This window comes from Hippoglossus hippoglossus, chromosome 14 (assembly GCF_009819705.1).
Source record: "Hippoglossus hippoglossus isolate fHipHip1 chromosome 14, fHipHip1.pri, whole genome shotgun sequence".
In the NCBI taxonomy this organism is placed as follows: Eukaryota; Metazoa; Chordata; class Actinopteri; order Pleuronectiformes; family Pleuronectidae; genus Hippoglossus; species Hippoglossus hippoglossus.
Genome location: NC_047164.1, coordinates 15,129,634 through 15,153,943, shown reverse-complemented (window position 1 = coordinate 15,153,943; position 24,310 = coordinate 15,129,634). Strand labels below are relative to the sequence as shown.

The 24,310-nt window shown below is 41.4% G+C and overlaps 4 protein-coding genes and 1 long non-coding RNA gene across 11 annotated transcripts in view; 3 read left to right on the top strand and 2 right to left on the bottom strand.

The window, feature by feature from the left end:
* The first annotated feature begins 74 nt into the window (after positions 1-74).
* On the top strand, positions 75-7,550 carry rnf121 (ring finger protein 121). Its single transcript, XM_034605933.1, has 10 exons — positions 75-334; positions 800-954; positions 2,611-2,648; positions 3,061-3,202; positions 3,620-3,774; positions 3,906-4,013; positions 5,274-5,394; positions 5,493-5,626; positions 6,372-6,473; positions 7,016-7,550. The coding sequence occupies exons 2-10, from the start codon at positions 877-879 to the stop codon at positions 7,134-7,136; spliced, it is 999 nt and encodes a 332-aa protein (XP_034461824.1). The 5' UTR covers positions 75-334; positions 800-876; the 3' UTR covers positions 7,137-7,550.
* Positions 5,651-10,924, bottom strand: LOC117773976. The gene is made up of 3 exons (XR_004616003.1): positions 10,791-10,924; positions 6,918-6,922; positions 5,651-5,661 (listed from the first exon to the last, which is right to left on the bottom strand). It is a non-coding gene; the product is annotated as an uncharacterized LOC117773976 (long non-coding RNA).
* Positions 8,794-10,490, top strand: LOC117773974 (interleukin-1 receptor accessory protein-like). 2 transcript variants are annotated; one of them, XM_034605935.1, is made up of 5 exons: positions 8,794-8,844; positions 8,926-8,967; positions 9,059-9,121; positions 9,675-9,804; positions 10,009-10,490. In XM_034605935.1, the coding sequence occupies exons 1-5, from the start codon at positions 8,820-8,822 to the stop codon at positions 10,169-10,171; spliced, it is 423 nt and encodes a 140-aa protein (XP_034461826.1). In that variant the 5' UTR covers positions 8,794-8,819; the 3' UTR covers positions 10,172-10,490. The 2 variants fall into 2 exon arrangements, with proteins under 2 accessions (XP_034461826.1, XP_034461827.1); XM_034605936.1 differs by lacking the exon at positions 8,926-8,967 and having other exon boundaries at positions 8,805-8,844; positions 10,009-10,485.
* Positions 10,925-11,424: 500 nt separating the features above from the next.
* nlrc3l1 (NLR family, CARD domain containing 3-like 1) lies at positions 11,425-15,820 on the bottom strand. Its single transcript, XM_034605932.1, has 9 exons — positions 15,778-15,820; positions 14,537-14,818; positions 14,304-14,405; positions 14,077-14,154; positions 13,853-13,961; positions 13,514-13,754; positions 11,805-13,433; positions 11,507-11,755; positions 11,425-11,463 (listed from the first exon to the last, which is right to left on the bottom strand). Exons 2-7 carry the CDS (start codon positions 14,719-14,721, stop codon positions 11,860-11,862), a joined length of 2,289 nt encoding a protein of 762 aa, XP_034461823.1. The 5' UTR covers positions 14,722-14,818; positions 15,778-15,820; the 3' UTR covers positions 11,425-11,463; positions 11,507-11,755; positions 11,805-11,859.
* A 2,948-nt stretch (positions 15,821-18,768) lies between these two features.
* Positions 18,769-24,310, top strand: part of LOC117773969 (connector enhancer of kinase suppressor of ras 2-like) — a 29,610-nt gene continuing 24,068 nt past the window's right edge. For 3 of the 6 annotated variants that reach the window (XM_034605927.1, XM_034605926.1, XM_034605925.1), the window contains exons 1-2: positions 18,771-19,317; positions 23,677-23,840. In XM_034605927.1, the coding sequence (XP_034461818.1) occupies positions 19,254-19,317; positions 23,677-23,840 (228 nt within the window). In that variant the 5' untranslated portion in view covers positions 18,771-19,253. Of the gene's footprint in view, positions 19,318-23,676; positions 23,841-24,310 lie in introns of all 6 variants that reach the window. The other 3 variants (XM_034605929.1, XM_034605928.1, XM_034605924.1) reach the window with 2 other exon arrangements.

The following is a 24,310-nucleotide window of genomic DNA, read 5'->3' as shown; positions in this document are numbered from 1 at the left end:
TGGTGAGGGTGCTCGTGATTGTCAATGATGGATAACAGTTTGTTCAAAGCCCTCCTCCCCACCACCACTTCGAAAGAGTCCAGTCTGCAGCCAATTGGAGTGCCAGCCTTCTTAATCAGCTTGTTGAGTCTGTTGGTGTCCGCGGCTCCGATGCTGCTCCCACAGCAACGTACAGGGCACTGGCCACAACAGACTGACAGAAGATGTCCAACATCTTGCTGCACACGTTGTAATATCTCAGCTTCCTCAGGAAATAGAGTCTGCTCATCCCTTTGTTGTACACAGCCTCGGTGTTGCTTTTCCACTTCAGTCCGTTGTCGACGTGGACGCCCAGGTACTTGTAATCCTCCACTGTGACAACATCCTGTGTTTCAAAACCATACACAGTGGTTTTGAAACCGTCCTCTCGTCCTCCTTGGTCACATTCCCGAAGCAGATGGTTTCTACCAGCCCACTCCACAATTAATCGTACTGTTCTTGTATTGACCACATCTATCATTGCTACTTTTAATGCGTGACTTTTGCTTGTGTATTTTCACACTGTTGTATTGTTATTTTTAGTAAAACATCTGAGTACTTCTTCCATCAGTGTCATTCATCATTCCCCTGTTTTGCATCCTCACAAGCACGTCACGTGTGATCAAATCAATCTCTGTGCCAATGTCAAAACAAAAACCTGTCTTGGGAAAATCAATAGAGTCTTACTCGTAAACAAAAGGCTTCGCACATCCTGTGATTAACTCACTCTGTCACCGGCTCAATGTTTGACCTACATTAACCCCGGGCTTTATTTTGAAAGGGGAGGGAAGCCAGCCAAACAGGACCGGTTTGATGCTAACGCTAATGGCCCCAGAAGGGTGAAGCAGCACTCCGACGATGGCTGGGGTGTTTGAGGTGGAGGTTGATGGTGTGGAGCACGACCACGGACTGGGGCACCACGATGAACCGCACCAGGTGAGAGAGGGACGGGAAACACCGAGGTGTTACGGCGGATAAAGCACATCGGGGTTGGGTTCATAATGTGGCTGCTAGCCCCCAACACGGAACTCTCGTGCTAGCTGCTACAAACGGGTTTAGCATAGCGTAAGCAGCTAGCCCCCGCTGCACAGCCGTCTGTCACCAAGCAGAGGCATGGTCCACAGGTAACCACACGGTGCACTGAGCATTACTGGCTGTGTTTGGTTCAGCAAAAAGAGCTGTGCTTGCTAAAGCAGCAGGGAGATGTCATTTAGCATCGCCAAACTAGCTAACTGGCTAACCTTTCAGTCATGTTTTTACCTGGTTAAAGTAGCTAACATGTGAACTTTAATAGTGAAATGATCATTTGTTTAGCTAACTCAAACCCCGTTCTCGCAGCCATGTTCTTAAATGTCCCTTTGAATAATGATGATGTGGCCCATCGGGTCAAAGGTCATCTATGGGCTTCTCTGTGTTAAGGGCTTAATGGTTTGCAAGTGTCAAGCCAGGGGAGGTTCCCTAACCACTTCCTGTAGGATTTCAAGCTTGTGGTAAAACTAACATGTAAATGTTAGAGCAGGTGTTCATAAAGTGCAAGAAAAACTAGTGATCAATCAAATCAAATATACTTTATTGTCCCCATGGGGAAATCTTTCTTGAGAGAACCGTACGGCAGAACTGTACATTGTTTAACGAACAATAAAAAACAGTACACAAGGATATATCGTGTAAGACTTAGATTAATAATGCAGAATCAAAGTGAGTTGAATATTGCACCTGCCCTAAAAACACTTCAAAAGATAAAACACAAAAAGGAATTAATGCATAAAAGATGGAAAACAAATACTGGCATTAAAACCTAATGACCAGAGTGCTTAATGTGCCAGTCACAGTGCAAAGGGTATTGAGATACACGGTCGAATCAACACGTTTCCTTATTGAGTAGTGTGGTAGAGTGACGGGTCATTAAGGATCCTTTGTGCTCCTACGTGTGAAGTGTAGTCAGTACATATACTGCAGATTAGATGGCTGTCATTACAGTGAAATGATTGAAATACACATTGGATCCTTGTGTTTGGTCCAGTGACGATCTCTGTTGGACCTTGTGTGCTCTGATAACCTGTTTCTCTCCTGTGTCAGGATGTAAACTCTTAGAATGTTCTGATCTGATGACTGAGACTGATTTAAGTTTGGGGAGACTTTGTTATTCACACATTTGACATACTCTTAATATTTTTTTTAATGTGGCCTCAATGAAACTAAAATATTTGCCTGTGTGTACAGCAGGAAGTGTGATTTTAGCAACAACCAAAAAACATGGTATCGAACCCACAAACATCTCCATTTCCGGCACAACCAAACCTAAATGGTTTGAGGCAGATTGTACTTTAGCTGCTGTTTAATTGGTATGCAATGTAAGATCTGGGCGTTTGAAGCCAACTGTGTGAGAGGTAATGCTCAGCGTCCTTAATCAACTGTGACCGTCTTGTTGTCTCCCATTATAACTCTTTCCTTACTGCAAATCATCAATGAATCTTGCTTAGAAGTTCAACTAGTTTGTCTTTGATCAAATGATTCATACAATGTACTCTGCTAGGGCACATTACAGTAGTATTAAAGATAAGTCATTACTTTGTCCCTTTCTGTCTTTAGATTGATGTGTCCAAGCTCTCACCAGAAGAAAAGTGGAGGTAAGTGTCTCTATTACACATTTAATGGATTTATTTTAGTAACATTCTCTCTTTTTTTCATGCTAAATATATTTTTGAATCCCTTTCTACACTAGGTTTTGGTAAAATAACTTTACATTCTAATTGAAGGTTTTTGGATTGGGTTGAAAGAGTTTTTTTGTACTGACACATTACGTAACCACAAAGTTTTAGAAAGTAGGCTACAGTTTCAAAGCTCTGCCCAGAGCAACTGCTTATCAGCTACAATACACTTTTTCAAACAGTTCTCAGTCATTACCATCGGGAGTGACCAGTGTGTAAAGAAGTCTACTGCAGTTTTTCAGGCACGCCTGTCCTGCAATGTTATGAATCATCAACCAGTGTGGCACTGGGCAACGTTAAGCACGTTCTTCCTCTTTTTCTTCTTCCACAGGGTGGAGCATGCAAGAATGCACGCCAAACACAAAGGCCATGAGGCTATGCACGCAGAGATGGTGCTCATCCTCATCGTCACCCTGGTCGTCGCCCAGTTAGTCCTTGTGCAGTGGAAACAGAGACATACAAAGTCATACAATGTAAGAAACAAAAGTCACACTATCAAAATGTTTTAAGTTGTGATGGCAAAGTTTGGAAATGCCCTCATGTGAAGACACATACTTGAAAGACATTTTTCTGTTTTGGCTACAGACACAGTTTAGGTGTCAGTGGGTTTATGTTTGTTGACGATCAAGGAAGGGATAGAAGAACCTGTACTGACAGTGTTGTCCCTCAAACGTCTGCATTGTCTCTTAGATGCATGATTCACGACTGTATCTTTACATATTTACTCAGTTAAAGACAAATATTGTATTTTCACTCTTGCCCGATTCTCTCCATATACGAAATGCTTTCAGTAGTGTCTGTTTTTATGTTGAAATGATGTGTCATAATGCAATCGCCTCTATCTCTGATGTACACATGCATTCTAATCTGTACGCTCTGCTGTCTTGTAGCTAGTGACTCTGTTCCAGATGTGGGTAGTTCCTCTCTACTTTACTACCAAACTCCACTGGTGGAGGTTCCTGACCACGTGGTTTATCTTCTCTGTCGTCACAGCCTACATCTCCTTCCGTGCCACTCGCAAGCCACTGGCCTGCACCACACCGAGGTACAACTATATCGTTTGCACTTCACCATAACCTGCAAACTAAGAGATGTGCCTTTCCATTTATGAGGATTGAACTGCTGATAACCTTTTATGGCATGATCTGACAAATGTCCTTTTTCTGCCTTCTGTAGGTTGGTGTATAAGTGGTTCCTCCTTCTCTACAAAATCAGCTATGCTACAGGGATAGTTGGTTACAGTGTCATCATGTTTACACTTTTTGGTATCAACCTAATATTCAGGTATGTATTGTCAGGTCCACAGCATGTCTTTGCTGATGAATGAACTTTTTAACCTTTTTTGTCTTTTCCTATAATACAACTACATAATTGTTCAAATATATGATGGGACATTACCTCTTAAAACTCTTTAAATAAACTCTAGGTTGCTCTTTGGAAGAGTAGCCATCTTTTCAAACTTAAAACGTATTTTCCATTTCAATATCAGACTCCCACAACATTCATCATTTATCTGAATATCCAACTGAGAGGTGTCTTGCCTGCCCTTATTCCTTTATTTTCCGTCTTGAAGTACATCGGTTTTTGGTTGCTTACTTTCTAATTAATGCACTGAAGCAACACCCAACAATAAACTTCTTTACAAAATCCTTCACCAAACAGGGTTATAGAATTTCACCGACTTTATCAGAAACAAACAACACTGTTGTTCTGCCCGTTTCGTGACCCCAGGTTTATGTATTTAGAAGTTAACTCTGGTCACATGACGCATACAGTCAACATCATATACGCTTTAAGAAGTACATAGTAGCTTTCGGATATTATCATTCTCAATGTATGAACACCTTAATATTTATGACAAGAACTTCTATTTAGACAAGAAAATGACAACTGTCTCTTGTGTTTGTTTCTAATGGCAGTTGGCCGTTTAAAACAACATATTTGAAGATGTTGCCTGGAGCTTAGGAAATGTAATGGACGGCATTATCATAAGTCAAGTCGTTCTTTTTTTATTTCAGAGCAATCAAATAAAAAACTGACAAGACTAAAAGGGGAACAGGGGTTGCTATGGGCAACACAACAGTACAGTTCAAGTTTTTCAGTTAAACAGAGAGTGAGTTACATCTCATGAAGTATTTAGTCCATATTTTCCAGTATTTTTATACTATATTTTTATAAGTCTCAAGGACAAGGTCAGTTTTTTATTTACGATAAATTTACGTTGATTGTGATGTAGTCGTCCTTTGATGGCAGCTATGTCTGTTGCTACATCCGTTTTTCTGACTAGTTTCAAATGAAATGAATGGAAAAGGATATTCTTGTACAGCTCACTTGATTTGGATACTTTGAGAAAGAGGCTTGGGCTATCTTTGTTATTTTTTGGTTTAGCTGATTTTTAGCTTTTAATATGTTTCTGCCTCTTATTTTAACATGCTCTACACACCAAATATTAAACATAATGACATAAACAGATGTTGACATTGAACCCTGCTGCAGGAGGATCAGTCAGAGCCATTATTTACACACCATGCTTTCTCTCTCCAGGATAAAGCCAGAGGATGCCATGGACTTTGGTGTTTCTTTACTATTCTACGGTCTGTACTACGGGGTCCTGGGGAGGGACTTTGCGGAAATGTGTGCAGACTTCATGGCCTCAACCGTTGGGGTAAGTGGGCAGATTGAAGACACTGCATGTTTTTGTGCCCTGTTGTTAAAATGTCATATTCACTGTTGTCTCATTGCCTCTTTTCTTTTCTTCTTAAGTATTACAGCGCATCCGGCATGCCAACCAAACACCTCTCTGACAATATCTGTGCTGTGTGCGGTCAGCCCATCCTCGTAGACGTCAGTGAGGAAGGGATTATTGAGAACACATACAGATTATCCTGCAACCATGTGTATCCTGCCTACCAGTTATTGACATATTCTTATGCTATTACTTCTTTATTATGTGTCTCTATTTGCATTAATTGTAAAAGAAGTTGGGGCACAACATGGAGAATTTGATTTCTATAGGAGGTATATTAATGGAATTTTCAGTACAGCAGTAAAGGGGAACTGACAGTTAACTTGACCTTTATTCCAGAATGTTGATGTTACGCCTGTGCATCTGACACCCTTACTTCCCCCACTATTTTCTATTGCTGCTTACACACTGTAAATAGCATGCAACCTTATCAAATGTCACAGTGTGGGTGTTTTTAACACCTGTATTCCTTTATTTATATGTAAGTGTTAGTGGGGAGGGTCTCCCTTTGTTCTCAAATAGTCTAAGTTCCTTGTGAGATGGATTTGACAGGATGTTGGAAGTCCGTTTGCACAACCTTGCACATTATGTATATTGAGATATTTTTTATCTTAATTTTTTTTATGTGTACTGAACTGTTTTATTCTAGTTTTTGTTTAGTCTGTAATTTGTTGTGTTTGTTATTCTATTCTAATAACTAGTAATTTGGGATCAGTAAAGTACCATCAAAGGATAATCGGTGTAGTTGATGGAAATGGGATCAGAAAATCTATTGTTCCATTATTGATTCAACAAGTTGTTGCATAATTTAGTTTAATTTCATAATTCTGGGCCTGTGTATTGGTTTGAACTGTGACTACTGATACTTCTTTAGCACGCCTTAACTCCACATCCAGGTTCCATGAGTTCTGCATAAGAGGATGGTGTATCGTCGGAAAGAAGCAGATGTGCCCTTACTGCAAGGAGAAGGTGGATCTGAAGAGGATGTTCAGTAACCCGTATCCTTTTTATTGTTGGATTCTCACATGATAGATTTACCTGTTGTTTTTTTACACTGGACATCTCAATAATCTCTTGATGCAATGTCAGAGATCATATAAATAAATATACACACTGTTCCTGCAGTATAGAGTGTAGGAAAACACACTTGAGGACTTGTCATTGAGGACAAACATACAGGAAGTATTTTCAGAAATATAAAACTTGATAGGTAATTTCCAGCCACAGATATCAAATCAATATCTAGGAAACACAGTTATGTTATGTAACAGGATGTTTTTCTTGTAACAGAAGTTTAGACGATAACATTCAGGTGATTTTTGTTTTTCAGGCAGCTTAATAGCTGACTGTTAGGAACTAGAGATGAGACATTTAAAGGTTGCATACAAAGTTCCTGTTCCTTTTTGTGGTTCAGAATTCACACTACAGGCAGCTCAGACAACTGCAACTTCATACACTAAATAAGGCTTTCAGGTAAACTAACCATGAACAATTACCTATTGCTGTTGAAAGTTTCGTTTTTCCTTAACTCATGTTTTAGGTGGGAGAGGCCACACGTCATGTATGGACAACTTTTAGACTGGCTTCGGTACTTGGTGGCCTGGCAGCCTGTTATTATTGGATTTGTGCAAGGTATCAACTACATCCTGGGTCTGGAGTGACCTGCGACTGGCAGTAAAGGACATACACGCTACACATAGAAGATATGCACTGGCTCGAAAAGACTGTGGGCCTAACATTGAACTAAAAATACCAATAAAAAGTGTCTATACTTTTTTTGTATGTATTTATAGGCACATTGTCTGCATTTTACAGATTATTTGAATTTTATTAGCAATTTGAAATTTGATGTCTGTCAGTCTCCCAAGATTTTCTTTACACCAGCGTTACACCTTAATAATTGGTTTGTGCATCCTACAGCCTAGTAAAGCGTTTTTTTCGAAATCATTAGAGAGGTTCTCATTTTAATAATCTATGTCTTAAGTGTGTGTGTTGATAGTTGAAGGATCATGCTGGTGATTTTCTTCCTCATGTTGATAACATGAGAAATAAATACTGTATGAAAATAGTTTAAATCATTGCTCCCTTGGCCTCTTCAGTACACACAGACTTCCTCTTCAGCTGCGTCATTTGTGGTTAAAGGTAAACGCTGATATAAAGCTGTGTGACCTGGACTGATTCCATACTTTGACCTGAAGTGCAACAGTGGATAGTTTCCTAGGCATTTACAGTAAAAGACCTTGTGACCGAAAGCCTCGTCATGAGGAAAAAATGTGAATCATACATTACAAGAAGATTTCTCGGTCAGAGCTTTGTCCCGATTGTCTTCATGGACAATAATTAATGACACAACTGTCTTTGATTTGACTCTTTGTTTCATTCATTCATTTTAAGTAGAATTTTCAATACAATTTAAGCATCGGTTCACTTGTATTACAAAAATATATTTAGAAATGGACAAAAAACATTTCCTTACTTAGCTGTCTGTGTGTCTATTCCTGCTGATGCTTCTAATTCATGTAACTCAGCTGTGTTCTGTGGATTATTTTAAGTTTCAGGTAAGACGTATTTCTTTTACAATTAATTAAAATCTTGTTTGTTATGCTGGTATTAATAAGTACACTTAATCTACCTCCATTATTTTGGGTTTTGCAGCAGAAAGTCCAGCTGGATTAAAAACCAAAATCTATCTGCATGGGTAGCTACTGTGAGATGTGAGAAGCTATCTTTCTGTAATTTGGGTAAGTTTAGGCATTTCTAAAATTAGCACAAACCAAAGCTACGATACCAGCAAGTAACTGAACTTAAACCATTAATTGTTCAAACAACATCTGTCGAGGATGAGGAGAGAAAACGTCCTGGAATGATCCTTTAACTCAGTGACTGCTGATGGTGCCAGTCTTTTTTTTTTATGTGATCTGATTGATTTGAGGTCCCAGAGGGAATTTGTACAACACGGCCAACCTGAACATATTGTTTCATTGTTCATGTTTTGATCAAGATCGGTTAATAAATGTCACATGATTGAGATATGTGTGTATGTTTTATCTGGACATCATTGAGGTCAGTGTTTCCACCATTTTAAACCCAACTACTTCTCTACTGGAGCCTATTTGAAGTCTTGTGACTGAGAACTATGATTTAGTCAAAACACTTGATTTCTGGAACCTTGCAGTGTGTCATTATCCCTCGAGGAACAACAGTGGGTCACCCTTAGGAAATCCCCACACACACGTCATTTTTTCTGAGTGGGCGGAGAGGAAGTTAATTATATCAGTGAGTGTATATATAGAGTAATTCTTAACGGCAGTGCACAGCGAACACCTCTCACTGGAGTCATCACTATGAAGCTCTCCTCTGTTGTAAAAGGTAATATTTAATTACACCAACCCTTTAATTTTCACTCTCGCTATGGCGACAGACTGTTAATGTGTGGTTACCCTGCTGCAGCCTTGGGATCTCTGTGTGTGCTGCTTGCAAATGGATTCCCAGGTACAGTTTGTTTTACGGGCGACATAGTTGTATATTTTATATTTTTTATTTTACATTTTACATTTTTTGCTAACATGAATTTGTTCTTCAGTGTCTGCGGATGCATCTCCACACATCATTGGGGCAGATCGAGTCCAAATCAAAGCTCATCCAGGTAGTACACATGCAAATTACCAACTGCTATCAAGTGTTGATTATATTTAAACTTTTCATGCTACTTCATTAAGGATTAGTTTACTATCAGGGCTTCTGTACATATATTTATATAATATTCTTAATTTAACAAGGTTAAATTGTCATTGATGTTAAAATCTCTCTTAGAAGAGAGACCTGGCCAAAAGGACAGGAAAACATGGTTACAATGAAAACAATACAAAGATACAGCTATCATATAACAGCTCATTGTATCATTTACTACATACACATCACGTACAATCTTCCAGAGTTTCAGTAAAAAACTTTAAACCATCCTTTCCACAGTGACGTTTAAAATGGACTTAAATTCCCCCATAGTAACAAGCTTTGACAATTTCAGATCGTTCTGTAAATTATTCCAGGAAGAGGGGGCAGCATTTTATTTTTTTGCCAAGTTCCTGCATTAATCTTGGGACCAACATTTCTAAAACATTGCATGAGCGTAGGCCATGTATTTTTCGGCTTTTACACATATATGTACTGAAACTGTTTGGGTGTGTTCTGCCTCACAGGTGAGCCACTGATTCTTCACTGTGATGCAGTTACAAATAGTAAAGATGGAGTGACGCTCATCTACTGGCTCATCAATGGCTCTTTTCCTGAGGAGATACCCAGCAGGGACAGAATAGTAGAATTAGACCAGTGAGTATTATGACTTTTATATCAACACTTAAATGGAAATTACCATACCACAGCAGCATTGTGGCCATTGAAGTAGAATAATCCACACACAAGTTGTTGAATATCAAGCTGCGGTGTGTCCTTGCTTCAAAGAAAGCAGTGTACACAGTGATTGGGGTAAGAATCCTGCAGATAGAGCTGTAGTGACTGATTGTGTGTTTTTAGATCAACGTTGGAGGACGGCACAATCCTCCAGAGGAGATTGCTGTTGAAGAACGTCACACCAGAGGACTTCAGATCCACCTTCACCTGTATGGTGACGAGCGCTGTTGGAATGGCCCAGAAGCAAATAAAGCTAAGAAGAATAAGAAAGAAAGGAAAACACTGAATGTTCGTAACACCAATGGATTTCTCTTCATTTATTAATAACGGTGAATCAACTTAATCTGTGAATTTTATATTAGATGTTGCACAGACCAATACAGACCAAACAGCAAGTGAAGTATATTAGTACCCTTTCTATTTTACACAGCATTTTAATGTGGAACTGAATGTACCTTTGATACAGTTGAAGTAAAGCAGGGCTATCGTTTATCTGCAGAATATAGAGAGAATATTGTAACACTTTGATTTGCTGTGGCTGTGTATCATTCCTGTGTCTGCTGGCATTAAGATATTTTTTATGTGTAAACCATTGAAGCATTTGCAATCATTTCACTCACAAACTAAAGTGTTTAGTGCTGATTGAACCCTGAAGTTGTTTTCCTATATATTTATGAATTAAGTACCATTTATTTCAAACAGACAACTTGTGTCTGTCTGAACGGGTGTCACTGTCTCTACCCCACGGTTAGTCTCGTGCAAGTACACTGAACACTGTGGTAGTGATGTGAGCTACAGGGTTTAGAGTAAAGCTGTGTTTTAGTTGTGTAATGTACGCAATGACAGAACTTCAGCTCTTCAATGTGTCGACTGCAGTAACTGATCAGCAGATTCAGTTTTCACACATTCGCCACACAGCTAATAGTTATAATCCTCATGATACTTTATATTGCCTTAATAGTGCAGTAATTAAAAAGCAATTTGTCCCCTTAAAATCTGTCCTTTTCCCAGAACCCCCCCTGCTTGTAAATTAGATGTCAAACATATACTATATCTATATAAAGGTAACATCTGTGAGGTTTCTGCAGAGGTGTAAGCCTCAGTACAGATGTTACTAGGTTGGAGTAAATAAAGTAAATAAATCAGTGTGACTGTGGAACTTAAAGCAGCACAAAGTTGTTGTTTTTTTACTTTCAAAAAACTTTTTAATATCATTTTGATGGCACACAAATGTATAACATCCCTGCAACTACACATTGCCTGCAACTACACATTGTTACTCTGGTGTGATTTGTTCCAGTGCAGGCGATGGTCAATGTGTTAGTGACAGAAAAAGTGAGTGAGCAACAGTGGACCAAAGAGCGCTGCACACAGCTCTACAATGAAACGACAAAGTTAAAGATAAACCTTTATGTTGTTTTTTGTTTAAAAATGTATTATCATGATGGAACTCAGGATAAATGTGTATATACAGTAGCCTTCATACAACATTCATGCAGGGTATGCTTCTCCACTCATATGTTTTCAATTCTTTTTTTAAAGTTTCATCTCAGATGTCCCAACAAATAAAACTATGCACTTGTTTTCAATCCTGTAACATTACTCTACTCTGTCAGTCGACATGGTTCTGAGGTTCCTGGTTCCTTTTCCGTCAGCTTGTAAACAAATGCATGTGTGTCCATGCAAAGGCTCGAACGACTACTTGTATATACGACACTGATAAAAACATAATATACGCCTCCATCCTGAGTCAACCTGATTATAACAATGTGGTTGCTTTTAGACTCTTTAATGTTTCAAAATTCCATTAGTGCAAATGTTGGTTGAAGAGAAACATTTTTCTTTATCAGGAGGGCGAGCAAGGTCGGCACTTGTCCTCCTCAGTATTTTTCCAACTGGAACTTAGAGCAAGTCGCGACATATTTTCTCCTGTGACGATTTGGTGCAGTTATTATTATGATACTGCCTCTGATGCTAACATACACCCAGCTCCTCCAAGCAGTGCTGCAAATTGTCATTTCTGCATGGATACTTATTTTCTCTGATCCTCTTCCTGATGAGGGTGGCAGTCTCTTCAATCACTGTTGGCCACTTTACAGAGGACGCGCAGAGTGGCTGGAGGAGCTCCAGGTTGGGCTTGCGCTCCATCCCTAACAGGAAACGTAGGAAAATGTCCAGTTTGCCGTCCTCACTGAGCATGCTTCTGTCCACAGCGCTCTTGTACAGCTCCATGACTTTATGTCCCTTGAACATCTTGAGCTTGCCTCTCAGTTGCTGCTCAACAACATTCTTCCCATGGTTTCTAAAGGAGAGAAACACATACAGGGCGGCCAGGTACTCCTGCACGGTGGGGTGGATAAAGCTCAGGACATTCTCATGAAACAAGACGTGTGGCTTTGTGATATATTGTGTGCACAGGCCACTGTTAATCACCGCCTCCTTGTCGTTGATTCCAGTGTGTTTCCAGTTGGATCTGGTGATTTTGAACTGGCCTTCTTCTAACATGTGGAAGGCCAACTCTCCAAGTTTCATAAGGAAGTCTCTCTCTTCCTCCAGGCTCAAATCTGGAGCTCTCAATATGCGATGCTGGCGTGTGAGCACTAGCACTAGCTTTGTGTACAGGTACGTGATGCTCCTGGGCAGCTCTGCCCCTGTCCCCTGTTCTCTAAAAATGCGATAGCACTCATCAGCAACCAGTGAGCAGAACAAGGGCAGGTGGCACATGATGCAGAGGGTTCTGAAAGACTTGATATATGCAATAACTCTGGCTGCTTGATCTGGGTCCTTAAATCTCCTCTTAAAGAACGCCTCCTTTTCAGGGTCACAGAATCCACGCACTTCGATCTCATCATAGTGCGTGTCCCAGGGGACGCAGGGCTTTACCTGCGGCCGAGAAGTGACCAGGAAGAGGCCGCGGTAGAGCAGCCTCCCTCTGAGGAGGTTGACCACAATGACGTTCAGGGTGGTGGGTTCTGTGTGGTCGCTGAGAAGCATAGTGTTTTCAAAGTCCAGCTTCCCATTGTACTCGTCAAGCCCGTCAAAGACAAACATTATTTTGCAGTCCTCGCATCTATAATCCTCATCTCTCAGTTTTTTAGATTCTGGGTAGAGTTTTTGTATTATTTCCAAAAAGGAGGCTGTGGAATCCTCAAACTGTTTGAGTTCCCTGAACGGCAGAGGAAACAAAAAAGACACGTGTTGGTGGGAACGCCCTTCAATCCAATCCAGGACTAACCTTCTGACCGCCATTGACTTCCCCGACCCTGCCACTCCAGTCATCAACAGTAACTTTGTGTTGGAGTCCTCCGGCCTTTCAGGGGTGAAAATATCCTTGGTGGAAAGACGCTTCTCTGCATTCCGGTTGCTGTCCAGTTTTTCTATGGTCATGACCTCATGTTCAATATTTGGGCCGTTATCACATGTTGAGGTTATGTAGAGGTCAGTAAAGATGTCGTCGAATGGCCTCTTCTCTTCCTGCACGGCCATATCCTCACATACTTCACCATATATCCTCTTCAGAGTCTCACATAACTCATGACGTACTTCATCTGAAAAAAGGTAAATGTGTGTTATATTAAGATTGAATTAACAGTATTTAGGCATGAAGACATTAGAGGAGTGAACTTACTTCTGAGACACATGGTCTGGAGATAATCAACCACCTTTTTTCCCCCCATCTCCCCAAGAATGATTTTGGTGATCTGCAAAGACACGTCCAGTCTGTAACACTCGAGCAGCCGGTCTACAAGGTTCAGCATGTCCATGTCCTGGTGAGGAGTGTTGAACGACTGCGGGTAATGCTTCCACAGCATCATCTTGAAAGTCTTGAAGGCTCCCGCTGACAACTTCCTAAGGGTACCACAGATGGCCTGATTCCAAAAGAAAGATGAAATTCAGCATTGTTGTTGTAAACTGAAGGGTGTTTTGTATGCAATCGATTACAAACAATAGAGGAAGACAGACTGACCTGCAAAGTGAATGCCACCGTCAGAGAAGGGTGGCTGCTCTCACTCTGGGATTGGAGGAACTCAGGTGTGACAAAAGGTCCTGAGACCATATCATCTTTGCTTTTAGATCTGGTGTGGCCACAGTGGAGAGATTTAAACATGTTTTTAGTGTCAGTCAACAAATGTACTGTAATCACACACACGCATGAATGTTTTAGTGCCTTGCCATGGGTGTAGTTCTTACTTGAGGATTATCTTTTCACAATCGTCACTGTCGAAGGAGTAGCAGCTGGAGAACGAATCTGATCTTTCCAGCTGGATCCTAAAATCAGACAGACAAGAGGGCTAGTGTTAGAATTAAAAGTTGTTATTAGATCTTCCATGGATACAATATAAACTACAGTATATTGTTAGGCACAGCTGCTTAATGTGATGAATGCATGGACTGAATACTTTCAGTCCTGTTTGTACCCTGTGGAAGATCCCTCTCCATCACCCATTTCTATTGAGCTCTCCTCAGATGCCAGTGATATATAGCTCAGAACTGGAGATGGGGCCCGGCCCACATGATGCCTGAAAAAACAGAAGGATGGCAATTGTTTAATTGCTTGTTGGCCTAATAAAAAAAAGTGTGTAAGACACACATAAGACATACTGAATCATCACAGAGACAAGTTGTTATTTTTCTATTTCTACTTCATTACCCGTGGCTGATATCCATTGGACTTGTTGACCATTGTCCCAGGTCCAGAGACGGTCTTCTCTCAGGGATGTAGTAGAGATCGTCCTCTTCATTTGACACAATCTGTTGTCCTCTACCAGACACTGCATCCCCGACGGAAGAGCTATCTGACCCCATGGCCATCGCAAACTGTTCAGCATCATCCATTATGTCACTGAGCAGGTCAGCCAAAGGCTAACATGACGAGCATGTGAGCGGTGATCACTTTTTGTTTTCCAGGCACAGTCTCTGGACTGTAACCTGTCTGTACGTGTAGAAGAGCAAACATGGAGGAAACATCAGTATATCAGTCCTCAAACTGTATATCAGGACACATTCAGGATTCAGTGTATTAAGTCTGTTAATGCAATAACTAGTCAAAAGTTCATGTCCATTTACTTTAAACATGAAAATGGCTAACATTATGTATGTGAGCTATGATTGCTCAGTTTGAATGTACAAAAACGAAAACACTAAATTCATACCTAAAAAAAAAACTTTAGACACAAAATCCTTCGATTGCAAACAGAGTGCGATCATATACTTGTTACGAGCTATAAGGATTATTTAATCAGCTGAACATTAAACATTACAACAATTCCCTAGATGATTGTTGTTTCAGTTTCTGTATGTGCATGGAGTAGTTCACTGTATTCGGCTTCTGATCACCACAGAGTGATCTCTTGAACTTCCAACTGAGTGGAATAACAAGAGTTTAGTGTCTCACACTTTATGGTTGATAAAGAGCAGAAAGATGAACTAATGCTCTGTAACTTTTAGCGTTTTACAGAGTTACTGTAAAGTTTTACTCATGTTAAACATGTTCTTCACATGTTTAGAAAGAGGGACAGTAAACCTAATGTTGTTCTGTCGTACTGTCGTACTCTTGTTACAATACTCAACCTTTGACCCCTTGTATTGAATTTGACTCCCGTTTGAAACCAGTGTAATAACCTTAGTCATAGGCCTCATATAAACAGGTCATAGTCCTCCCAGATTACACAGTGAACCTGCAGGTGTATGCAGTCTGTGACTACATGTCACAGACTGCAGCTCGCTAACTGACAGAAACGATCTTATCTGACTTTTGACATTTACCTTATTTGAACTTTAAACTTCCGCCTTGACGTCTGAGACCGAACACTGTCAGCGGTCTTGCATGTCAATGACACGTATCAGCATGTTATTATTACTTGTAATTAAATACAGCAGAAACCGACTAACCTTAAATTTAATGTTTCTGGTTGTTGTTGTTCTTCTGCTTCTTCTTCTGCTTCTTCTTCTGCTACTTCTTCTGCTACTACTTCTTCTGCTACTTCTTCTTGTAGCAAAACGTAAAACAGGCTCTGCCCCCTAGTGGTTCGGAAAATGAATAACATGCACTCAAACATGAGAGCTCCTCCAGAGGAATGATCCCTGGTGGAATAAATACTCTTTGTTTTATATAAAATAATGTTTTATTGTATAATTTTTAGAATATGTATCTTTTGCATAGATGAAACTTTAAGTACCACACAGCAGGCTGTGCTCTATGGCAAGTAGTTCCGTAGTCTGCAAAATCAAAATCATTATCAAAAGTAAAAGTACTTGTGCAGAAACGATCCTCTTATAATGTAATATTATTGTGTTTAGTACATTATTATATTACTTCATTATATCTGCTGCCTTAACATGGAGGCCAAAAAAGGCCAAATGTTTTGATAAATAAAATGAATGTGGAAATGTAGAAATAAATAAATGTAGAAAGACAGAAGAAACTTTTTTAATCACTTTTTTTTTATAAATATAGTTCATTATTAATTTATGCTTTTATTTATTTATCTATACTTATACTTGTCCATCATGTACAGAATTTAAATGTAGTGTTAGAATAGTTTTGGGTAGTTGTATCTATAACATAGAATCCTATTTCATGAGCTATTGTATAGTCTGCGAGTGATAATAGCTGAATGTGGCAGAGTAAACATTATGTTGACAAATATAGAGGAGAAGCACAGTAGCTAATGATTCTTTTGATTATAAAAGTATTTTGCTGGAGGTTATGGCAGTAAATAAAGATTACATTTTTGTAATTTTACCATTAATAAGGAGTACTCACTATCATTAGAACAGTTCATTGCTTAATATTTAAAAAATAAATGAATTATTGCATCCATTAGCAAGGGAAATCTATTCACCATCTATATTGTGGCGCTGAAGTCAGATGAGATTTATGTCAAATGTAACTCCGACTACTGTGAGTGTTTGTGTGCAGGGCCAGAGCAGCACTGCAATATCCTCCTACTGCAAAATATGATTCATACCAGTTTAAAAAAAAAAAAAAAGAGTCTACAGCTGCTATAAGAGCAGTGCATTTGCTCGTATATCATTATTGTATCAACTCCATTTCTAAGAGAGAACACATTATCCAGCTTCACATTGTATGACTCAGTATTTATTCACGATTATTGATTAACCTGATGTCAGAACTAACACTGTTGAGCTTTCTGCTGCGTTGTTTATAGGCAACACTTCATACCAGTGAAATCTCGGTTGTCATGCTCTTTAGTCACTCTGGAGGTATTATGATTTCAGTGTAGCCTATTGACTTGATATGAGCTGAATAAACCACAGCTTCTGTCTTGTTGAATAATTGTTAAGTTACTCTAGTGAAAGAATATATGATTTGTTGGAAGTAAATAACATTTAACTATTGATCTATATGATTTGACATCCAGTTTACTGGCAGGTATGTAATAAGTGATCAGGCAGCTGATGTTTACATCATGAAACTGTAACAGAATCAGCAGAATCCTCGTCTCGTTGGCGACCGAGACACCAACGAGTTTCCACCACACTGCGCTTTGTGTGATGGAGGCTGAGCAGTGACAAAGGCGGCAGCAGGAAACAGTGGTAGTATGAGGGGTGATTAGTGCCCGTGGGATTGGAAGGAGAGGCAGCGGAGCCAGTGCACAAGGGATGAATTGGGATGAAAGCATTTATTCATTGTGTATGTTGTTTTCAGGAGGAAAACTGTTGTTTACATTAGCTCATCGTGAATGCTGCCCCTTGTGCATTTGGAAAGTTGAACTTGTGCAACTGTTTGTGCTTTTAAAATATTCCACCAGCAACTGCATAGATCTTGGGCCCTCTCCATGGCTGCAGTGCTTCCATCTTGGTTCACCCATGGCATCCATAGGGTGGACATTTTGTGATGGATCATGTCTTCATTGTGGCACAAGGGTTCCTTCTGGGTGCTCGGGGCTCCTTGTGGAGGGGGCAGTGGAGCCCATTGTCCAGATATAGGCTAGTAATGATGGCTGCAACTGCAGGATTTCTTGTGGGCCTATCGTACCTCGAGATGTTCACACATTCATGCATGTCCACTATTACAGACAAAAAGAAAGTCTATATGACTTTATTTCAGGCCAGTTTAGCCAGTGGAGATTGCTCGGAGCAGTTAGCTCTCAGGAAGCTTTTTCTATTGCATGATTCTCCTTTCAGAGGAGCAGAATCATGGAGCAAAATGTATGTTTTCTAGTCAAAACCACCAACATTTTATGGAGATATTATACTCATATTCAGGGTCATGATTGAAATTGTATTTATTACTTGAAAGGATTTACTTTCTTAAACTTCAGCCTTTGTCTGAATCACTTGTTTTAGCTCCTGTGTCTTTAAGCCCAGTCTGCTCTGATTGGTCAGCTGGTCAGCTTTGTTGTGATTGGTCAGTCATGTCAACCATTGGTCATAACCTTCTACTTCTTCAAGCCTGCACTGTAATGCAGAGTGTTGTCATACATCCACTAAGAAGGTCATGTTTTGACCCCTGTCCATTTGTTTGTTAGCAAGGCAACGCAGAAATTGCTCGACGGTTTTGGGGTAAGGATGTGGTATGAGTCACAGAAGGACCTATTCAATTTTGGTGTGGATCCAGCTATTTTTGTCTACTTTCTTTAACATTGAAGCATAAGACATTTTTTGGGAAATTTCCCTCAATTTCTCAGAAAGTAAAAAATCGGGCTTGTTTAGGGGACTGATATTTACTAGTTCCCGTCTACTTCAACTGGCTTTTCTCTTTCATTCACCACGTCCTGTCACCAAAATCCGGTGTAACCCCCTCCTCAGATTCCACCCACCAGCCGTGTGGCACTAATCTTGCCTCATACAGACACACACACACTTCGCTTGCTGAGGACTATGACTCCATGTCTATGAGTGTGTGTTTGCGTGTGTGTTTGCGTGTGTGTGTGTGTGCGTGAGGGAGGGAGGGAGGATGCTCAGAGCGCAGCCAGCCTCTCCAGACAGCGGGATGACCGTCAGCCTGTGCGCTGCTCTCCTCTGCCCTGGATGGTACAGGGACGTGTTTTGGAAGGGGGCTCGGGCAGCAGCGACCCACCAGCATCACCGCCACTGAGCCTGACGTGAATGACAAGTGCAGGAGGTCTCTGTGAGCAAAGCAAGCGCACAGGAATGTGCACGAGTCCGCCGGGCTGCGCTCCTGCTCCTTAAAGCGACATTTTATTTCGGACCTGATGGACCTACCCCCGTTTTGTTTGTAAACACCCGACCTCAGCTGAGCAGAATCCATGTGTTGAATTTTGTCCCCTTTTTTTTGGGGTTGATTTTCTGAGATCGGAGGAGAGGGGGGGGGGGGGGGGGGGGTGTGCAGGGATTGTTGGGTGTGTTCTTCTTTCTTTTGTCACGCCAAACTTCTACCCATGGCACTGGTGATGGAGCCTGTGAGCAAGTGGAGCTCCAGTCAAGTGGTGGACTGGATGAAAGGTAGGGCTTTGAATCACGACGGTGGCCGAACAGAAATAACAACCCATCAGCAAACTGCTGCTTTGCACTGAGCCCAGTCTGCTGTTGCATGCGCTGCGAGATGCCTGGGGAGAACAAAACACCTGCTGAGCCTCGGGGTGTTTTTGCCTCCCGGAGCCTTTTTAATTACACCCTTAAATCATTCGATCGATCTATTTTGCCGCGCACTCACAACGTGGAGACGACTTGTCCTCACACACACACACACACACACACACAGCTCAGCCTGACGCACTCAAATGGCACAAAACGCCCCCAAAAGACCCTCTATTGTCCTGCGGTGGTTATTGTTCACGCAGGAGGCTGGCAAACACCCAGCCCCCAAATAACCAACCACCCCCTTCTCTCTGGATGTGAGCTCAGGGTCTGTATGTGCACGGATAAAACAAGAGCTATGGCTTCGTATGGTACAGCCATCTGTGCAAAATATGTGGATCCACAGATGCTCCCAAGTCCTTAAGAAGTCACAGCTGACTTGGAATAGCGTCATGCAGGCCTAAGACTAGATTAAAGAGTTTTAAAAGCTCCCAATTCTGTACTGGAATATAATGCGAGGCCCATGAGTATTTTAAGAGTGAATTAGCAACATTTTAATTAGAACACCTCTTAATGTTTGGGAAACATGCAGCATAATAACGAGGTTGAAAAACTCAAGACTTGTAAGGCCAGTTGGGATACAGTATATATCGGATTCATAGATATTAATGTGCAGCTGTTAAAATGAATTAATCATAGAAGTTCCTCAGAGCAACGTCTGCTTAATCACTGCAGACACGAATAACAGTGGACCACACAAACCTGTCTGGATACTTTCAGGGCACATATTACTCATTAGCTGCTTTTTGTCTGTTTGCATTAAAAGAAAATCATCATGGCACGTGATTCAATGTTGAACTCAGTAGAAGGGGGCCGTGTGTGTGTGTGTGTGTGTGTGTGTGTGTGTGTGTGTGTGTGACTGTGAGCAATGTAAGTGTTTCAGCGGCGTGTTGTGTTGTTTTGCTGAGCCATGTGCTCACGTGTCAGGCCACAGCCCTTCGGAGATGCTCCAGATGAGATGTACACATCTATACAGTAATCTTTACTGCCTCCACACACACACACACACACACACACACACACACACACATACACACACACACACACACACACACACACACACACACACAGTCATAATTCTAAGCCCGAAGGCCGTTTTCTGCTGGATCAGACATATTATGATTGCCAGGATCAGACCTCTTTCAGCAGGAGTTGTGTTTTACAAGCTGTACTTGAATGTGATGCGGCCTTTTAAACACGGTGTTTCTCATTTGGAGACACTGGGAGGATGGAGGATGATTTGGAGAAAGGCAAAGACAGAATGACCACAGCAGTTAAAGTGAGATGTAGAGAAGATGGGTGCATAAGCTTGTAGCACTAGTGAGAAATGCAGGGAGCAAGAAGCGGAGATGAGATGTGAGCGAGGGCTCTTCAGTGTCCCACATCTGACAAGTGGAGCAGAGACAATTCCTGTGCCCTGAGCCCAGTAATGGTAATTTAAAGTGAGGGACAGAGTGGCACTGAGAGACACAGAGAGAGAGAGAGAGAGAGAGAGAGAGAGAGAGAGAGAGAGAAGAAATGGGGGTGGTGATGCTGGCTGGGTGGAGGGGGTGTCTCCCATCCTTTCTCGCCTCATGAGAGCTCCCAAGGAACGGCAGCATTTTGCCCAAAGCATTCACGGTTCCCATTATTAGCATACCGCTCGGTGATGTCACTGGAGGCCAAATAGGGGCCTCTGTGACCTTCCCACAATCATGCTGTGCGCGCCCCCCCCCCCCCCCCCCCCCCCCCCCCCCATGTGTGTGTGTGTGTGTTTGAATACGCTCCATTCCCAGCTGTGACAAAGCCGCCTTTAAGAAAAGATTCTGGTCTCAAAAAAACACAAAGGAATTCCTGCTTTGACTGAAGATGTGTTCTTGACAAGTGCACAGTGGCCGTGCAAACACATATTACACATCATGCTGTCAGTATTGTAATGCAGGCTTAGTGTAATAGCTCAATTCTTTATGACGGTATGCATTAGTATAATTCATGTTTTGTGAGCTCTATCAGTTTTATCTTTGTGCTCTCACTCGCTCCTTGTCTAACTCCCACCCACCCACCCACCCACACACACACACACGCACACACACACACAGACAGTGATCAATGACATTATAACAATGCTAACAGCCATAACATCTCTCTTACCTCACATTACCAGCGGATTATCTCGAATGGAGATCGGGACGTGTCAGTGCTGCGCTTTTTAATTTCTCTCTCCAGCGTGCCGGATAATCTGAATGAAATGGACAGCAAAACTGATGTAGTGGAGATTGCTCAGTGCAATCAACAAAGTATTCTCCATCTGGAAAGGCTTTATATGGCACCACTCTCTTTTTTAGAAGAGCAGAGTCATGTAACAAGATATCGAGGATCAGTTCAAACCCACCAAACTCTGTGAACAGCATTCATTTGAGACTTTCAATTATAGCTGTAACCTTAATTTATACAGCGCCTGTCAATGTAGTGAAACATGATCCTCTACAGTGACATTTAGAAATGTAAAATCCTGTGTGACTTAATGAAATCAGCAGACAGCTAAGCGGGCGAGATGTCTCATGCTGCCACACAGCCACTTTTTGGAACGCGTCCTGTCCTCTCTTCACTTATTTCTTTATTTCGTCCCGTGGTCAGGGAGAATCCCTGCCAAAGCCCTGCTTCATGGTTCCTATGGCAACACGGGGTATACTTTCATTGATGTAATGAGTCTCAATTAACTTGGTAAAGAGGCTGATTAGTTAAGCCTTTAAATTTTATGCAAAGCCATGAAACTCCCTATGTTTTCCCCTCCAACATTTAGCCGCCAGCTCGACCCGATGTGAATGCTTGATCAGGTTTAGGCACAGCAGCGAGTCACATGTACATGATTGGTCCGCAGCAATGAAAAGACGAGATGAGCATGGAGTTGTGTGTGTGTGTGTGTGTGTGTCCCTCTCACTGAGAAAATAGAAACAGGCCGAGTGTATAGAAAATACGCCTGACAAAGGCTACTCTCTGTCTCCACTGCTAAAAGGAGGGCCAGTTAGCATGCAGAGCACTCTCTAGTGACATTCACCTATGACACATACAAAAATGAGCGATTGTTTTTGCAACTAATTTGTGTGTTTTCTTGATTTGAAAGTGGATAAAACTGTAAAAACTATAACAGTCAAGAAACCCTGATGCAGAAACGTCAGTTATCAAATCAAAATGTGTTTACAGAGCAGAAATCTAAATGTTGAGTCTATTTTTAACTTCATCCAATGTCCTTGGTTTCAACATAATTCTACATGATCAGGGGAGATGCAATGTAATTATGTAACTCTATGTCAGAGAGAAGTTCCTTTTAGGTCTTTTATGGCCGTTGTCGAGGATTTTTCTGTGTGTGATGCTGTTGTATCGGATTGAATTCTTCTGTAAGAGTTCCTGATTGAATGACCTGCTCTATTTACTGTATCAACACTTGAACAGTTTTCAGTTGCAATAGAACTCAGTAGAGCTCATTCCTCTTTCGCCTTGATTCAATTAATTCGCACAAATTTGCACACGATAGATGTCTATTACGTAAATGTGCCTGGTTTTTTAATCAAAATCCATGAAGTATCTTGCAATGTTAAAGAAAGCGGTCAAAAAATTCCAAGACCTGCCCCCTGATACAAAGTTGAATGGGTTCTTTCTTGGCCCATGTCCTGTCCTTCCAAGTTTCATGGAGATCCGTTCGGTTTTGCGTAATCCTGCTCACAAAGAAAACAACTAACCGACAAATGGACAGAGGTGAAAACACAACCTCCTAGATGAAAGCAATGCAAACGCGAACGTTTTTTTTTAACCAAAAAGCCTCAGACGCAGGCAGGAGATGCAGAATCAGTCTGTTTGCTGTGGTCGGCTGGACTTCATCCACTGATTTACCGAAAGACTTCGCTCCTGCTTCAATAGTGAAAGATGCAAAACAAGCTGAGCACTGACACACTCCTCCTGAACGGTTGAAAGCATTTTCTAGTTTAAGGCTGAATATTTTCTATTGGCTCTGTTGATGTCAGAATCCTTGTCCAAGACAGGACAGATTCACACACACAGACAAAAAAGAAGCATGCCGTGTTTACCCTTCACAGTTACAGCACCGTTTCTGGCATTGAAGGCGATATGAAGGCCAGTTAGAGCACGTCATTCAAATAAAGTCCTGAAACCACCAGCCAACAGACTTATCATCTTGTTGCCTTGTACTCAAAGTATTTTTCCTGTCATTCCGTGTGCGTCTCTCAGGCCTGGACGACTGCCTGCAGCAGTACATCAAGACCTTTGAGAAGGAGAAAGTAGGAGGGGACCAGCTGCTGCGAATCACCCACCAGGAGCTGGAGGATCTGGGGGTGTCCCGGATCGGCCACCAGGAGCTCGTACTGGAAGCTGTGGACTTGCTCTGTGCGCTGGTGAGTCCCCTGCTGTGGCACCACTGCTTTCTACTGTCACTTCAGAGAGTCTCGCCCCACCGCTGTCAAACAATGTTTCTGTGGCACATTTGTCGCCTTCCCAGCTCATCGAGTAAAAGTATCGGGATCAAGCTACAAAATAAGGTTGTTTCTTTGGTCCTGTTAGTGTCATAATTTGGATATTTAAGCCCAAAGTTTTCACCCGCAAAGTCATTGCTTAATCAAAATAGATATAACATTCTTACAAATATCACTAAGAGCTTACGACTTCACAACAGAGGGAAAATTGCTCTAGGCCTCAATGTTTAAACATCGCAGCAAATCTAGCAGAGTTAATAATCTGGCCAAAATACCCTCCACAGGCAAATCTTGCAGCTGTCATTAGCACTGACATGGATTACAGCCTCCTCTCCAACTCATTTCTGCTCTTCATCCTAGAAACACAAGTTTAGTGTGTGTGTCGGCACGGC

What these genes read in the sequence shown, in the direction of transcription:
- rnf121 (XM_034605933.1), top strand. Translation starts at nt 877, where the DNA reads ATGGCTGGGGTGTTTGAGGTGGAGGTTGATGGTGTGGAGCACGACCAC. An exon ending in ACCACGATGAACCGCACCAG is followed by an intron (nt 955 to 2,610) that starts GTGAGAGAGGGA and finishes TTCTGTCTTTAG; the next exon opens with ATTGATGTGTCCAAGCTCTC. An exon ending in GACATACAAAGTCATACAAT is followed by an intron (nt 3,203 to 3,619) that starts GTAAGAAACAAA and finishes GCTGTCTTGTAG; the next exon opens with CTAGTGACTCTGTTCCAGAT.
- LOC117773974 (XM_034605935.1), top strand. Translation starts at nt 8,820, where the DNA reads ATGAAGCTCTCCTCTGTTGTAAAAG. An exon ending in GCTCTCCTCTGTTGTAAAAG is followed by an intron (nt 8,845 to 8,925) that starts GTAATATTTAAT and finishes ACCCTGCTGCAG; the next exon opens with CCTTGGGATCTCTGTGTGTG. An exon ending in CCAAATCAAAGCTCATCCAG is followed by an intron (nt 9,122 to 9,674) that starts GTAGTACACATG and finishes TCTGCCTCACAG; the next exon opens with GTGAGCCACTGATTCTTCAC.
- nlrc3l1 (XM_034605932.1), bottom strand. Translation starts at nt 14,721, where the DNA reads ATGGATGATGCTGAACAGTTTGCGATGGCCATGGGGTCAGATAGCTCT. An exon ending in CCAATGGATATCAGCCACGG is followed by an intron (nt 14,406 to 14,536) that starts GTAATGAAGTAG and finishes CTGTTTTTTCAG; the next exon opens with GCATCATGTGGGCCGGGCCC. An exon ending in CCAGACCATGTGTCTCAGAA is followed by an intron (nt 13,434 to 13,513) that starts GTAAGTTCACTC and finishes ACCTTTTTTCAG; the next exon opens with ATGAAGTACGTCATGAGTTA.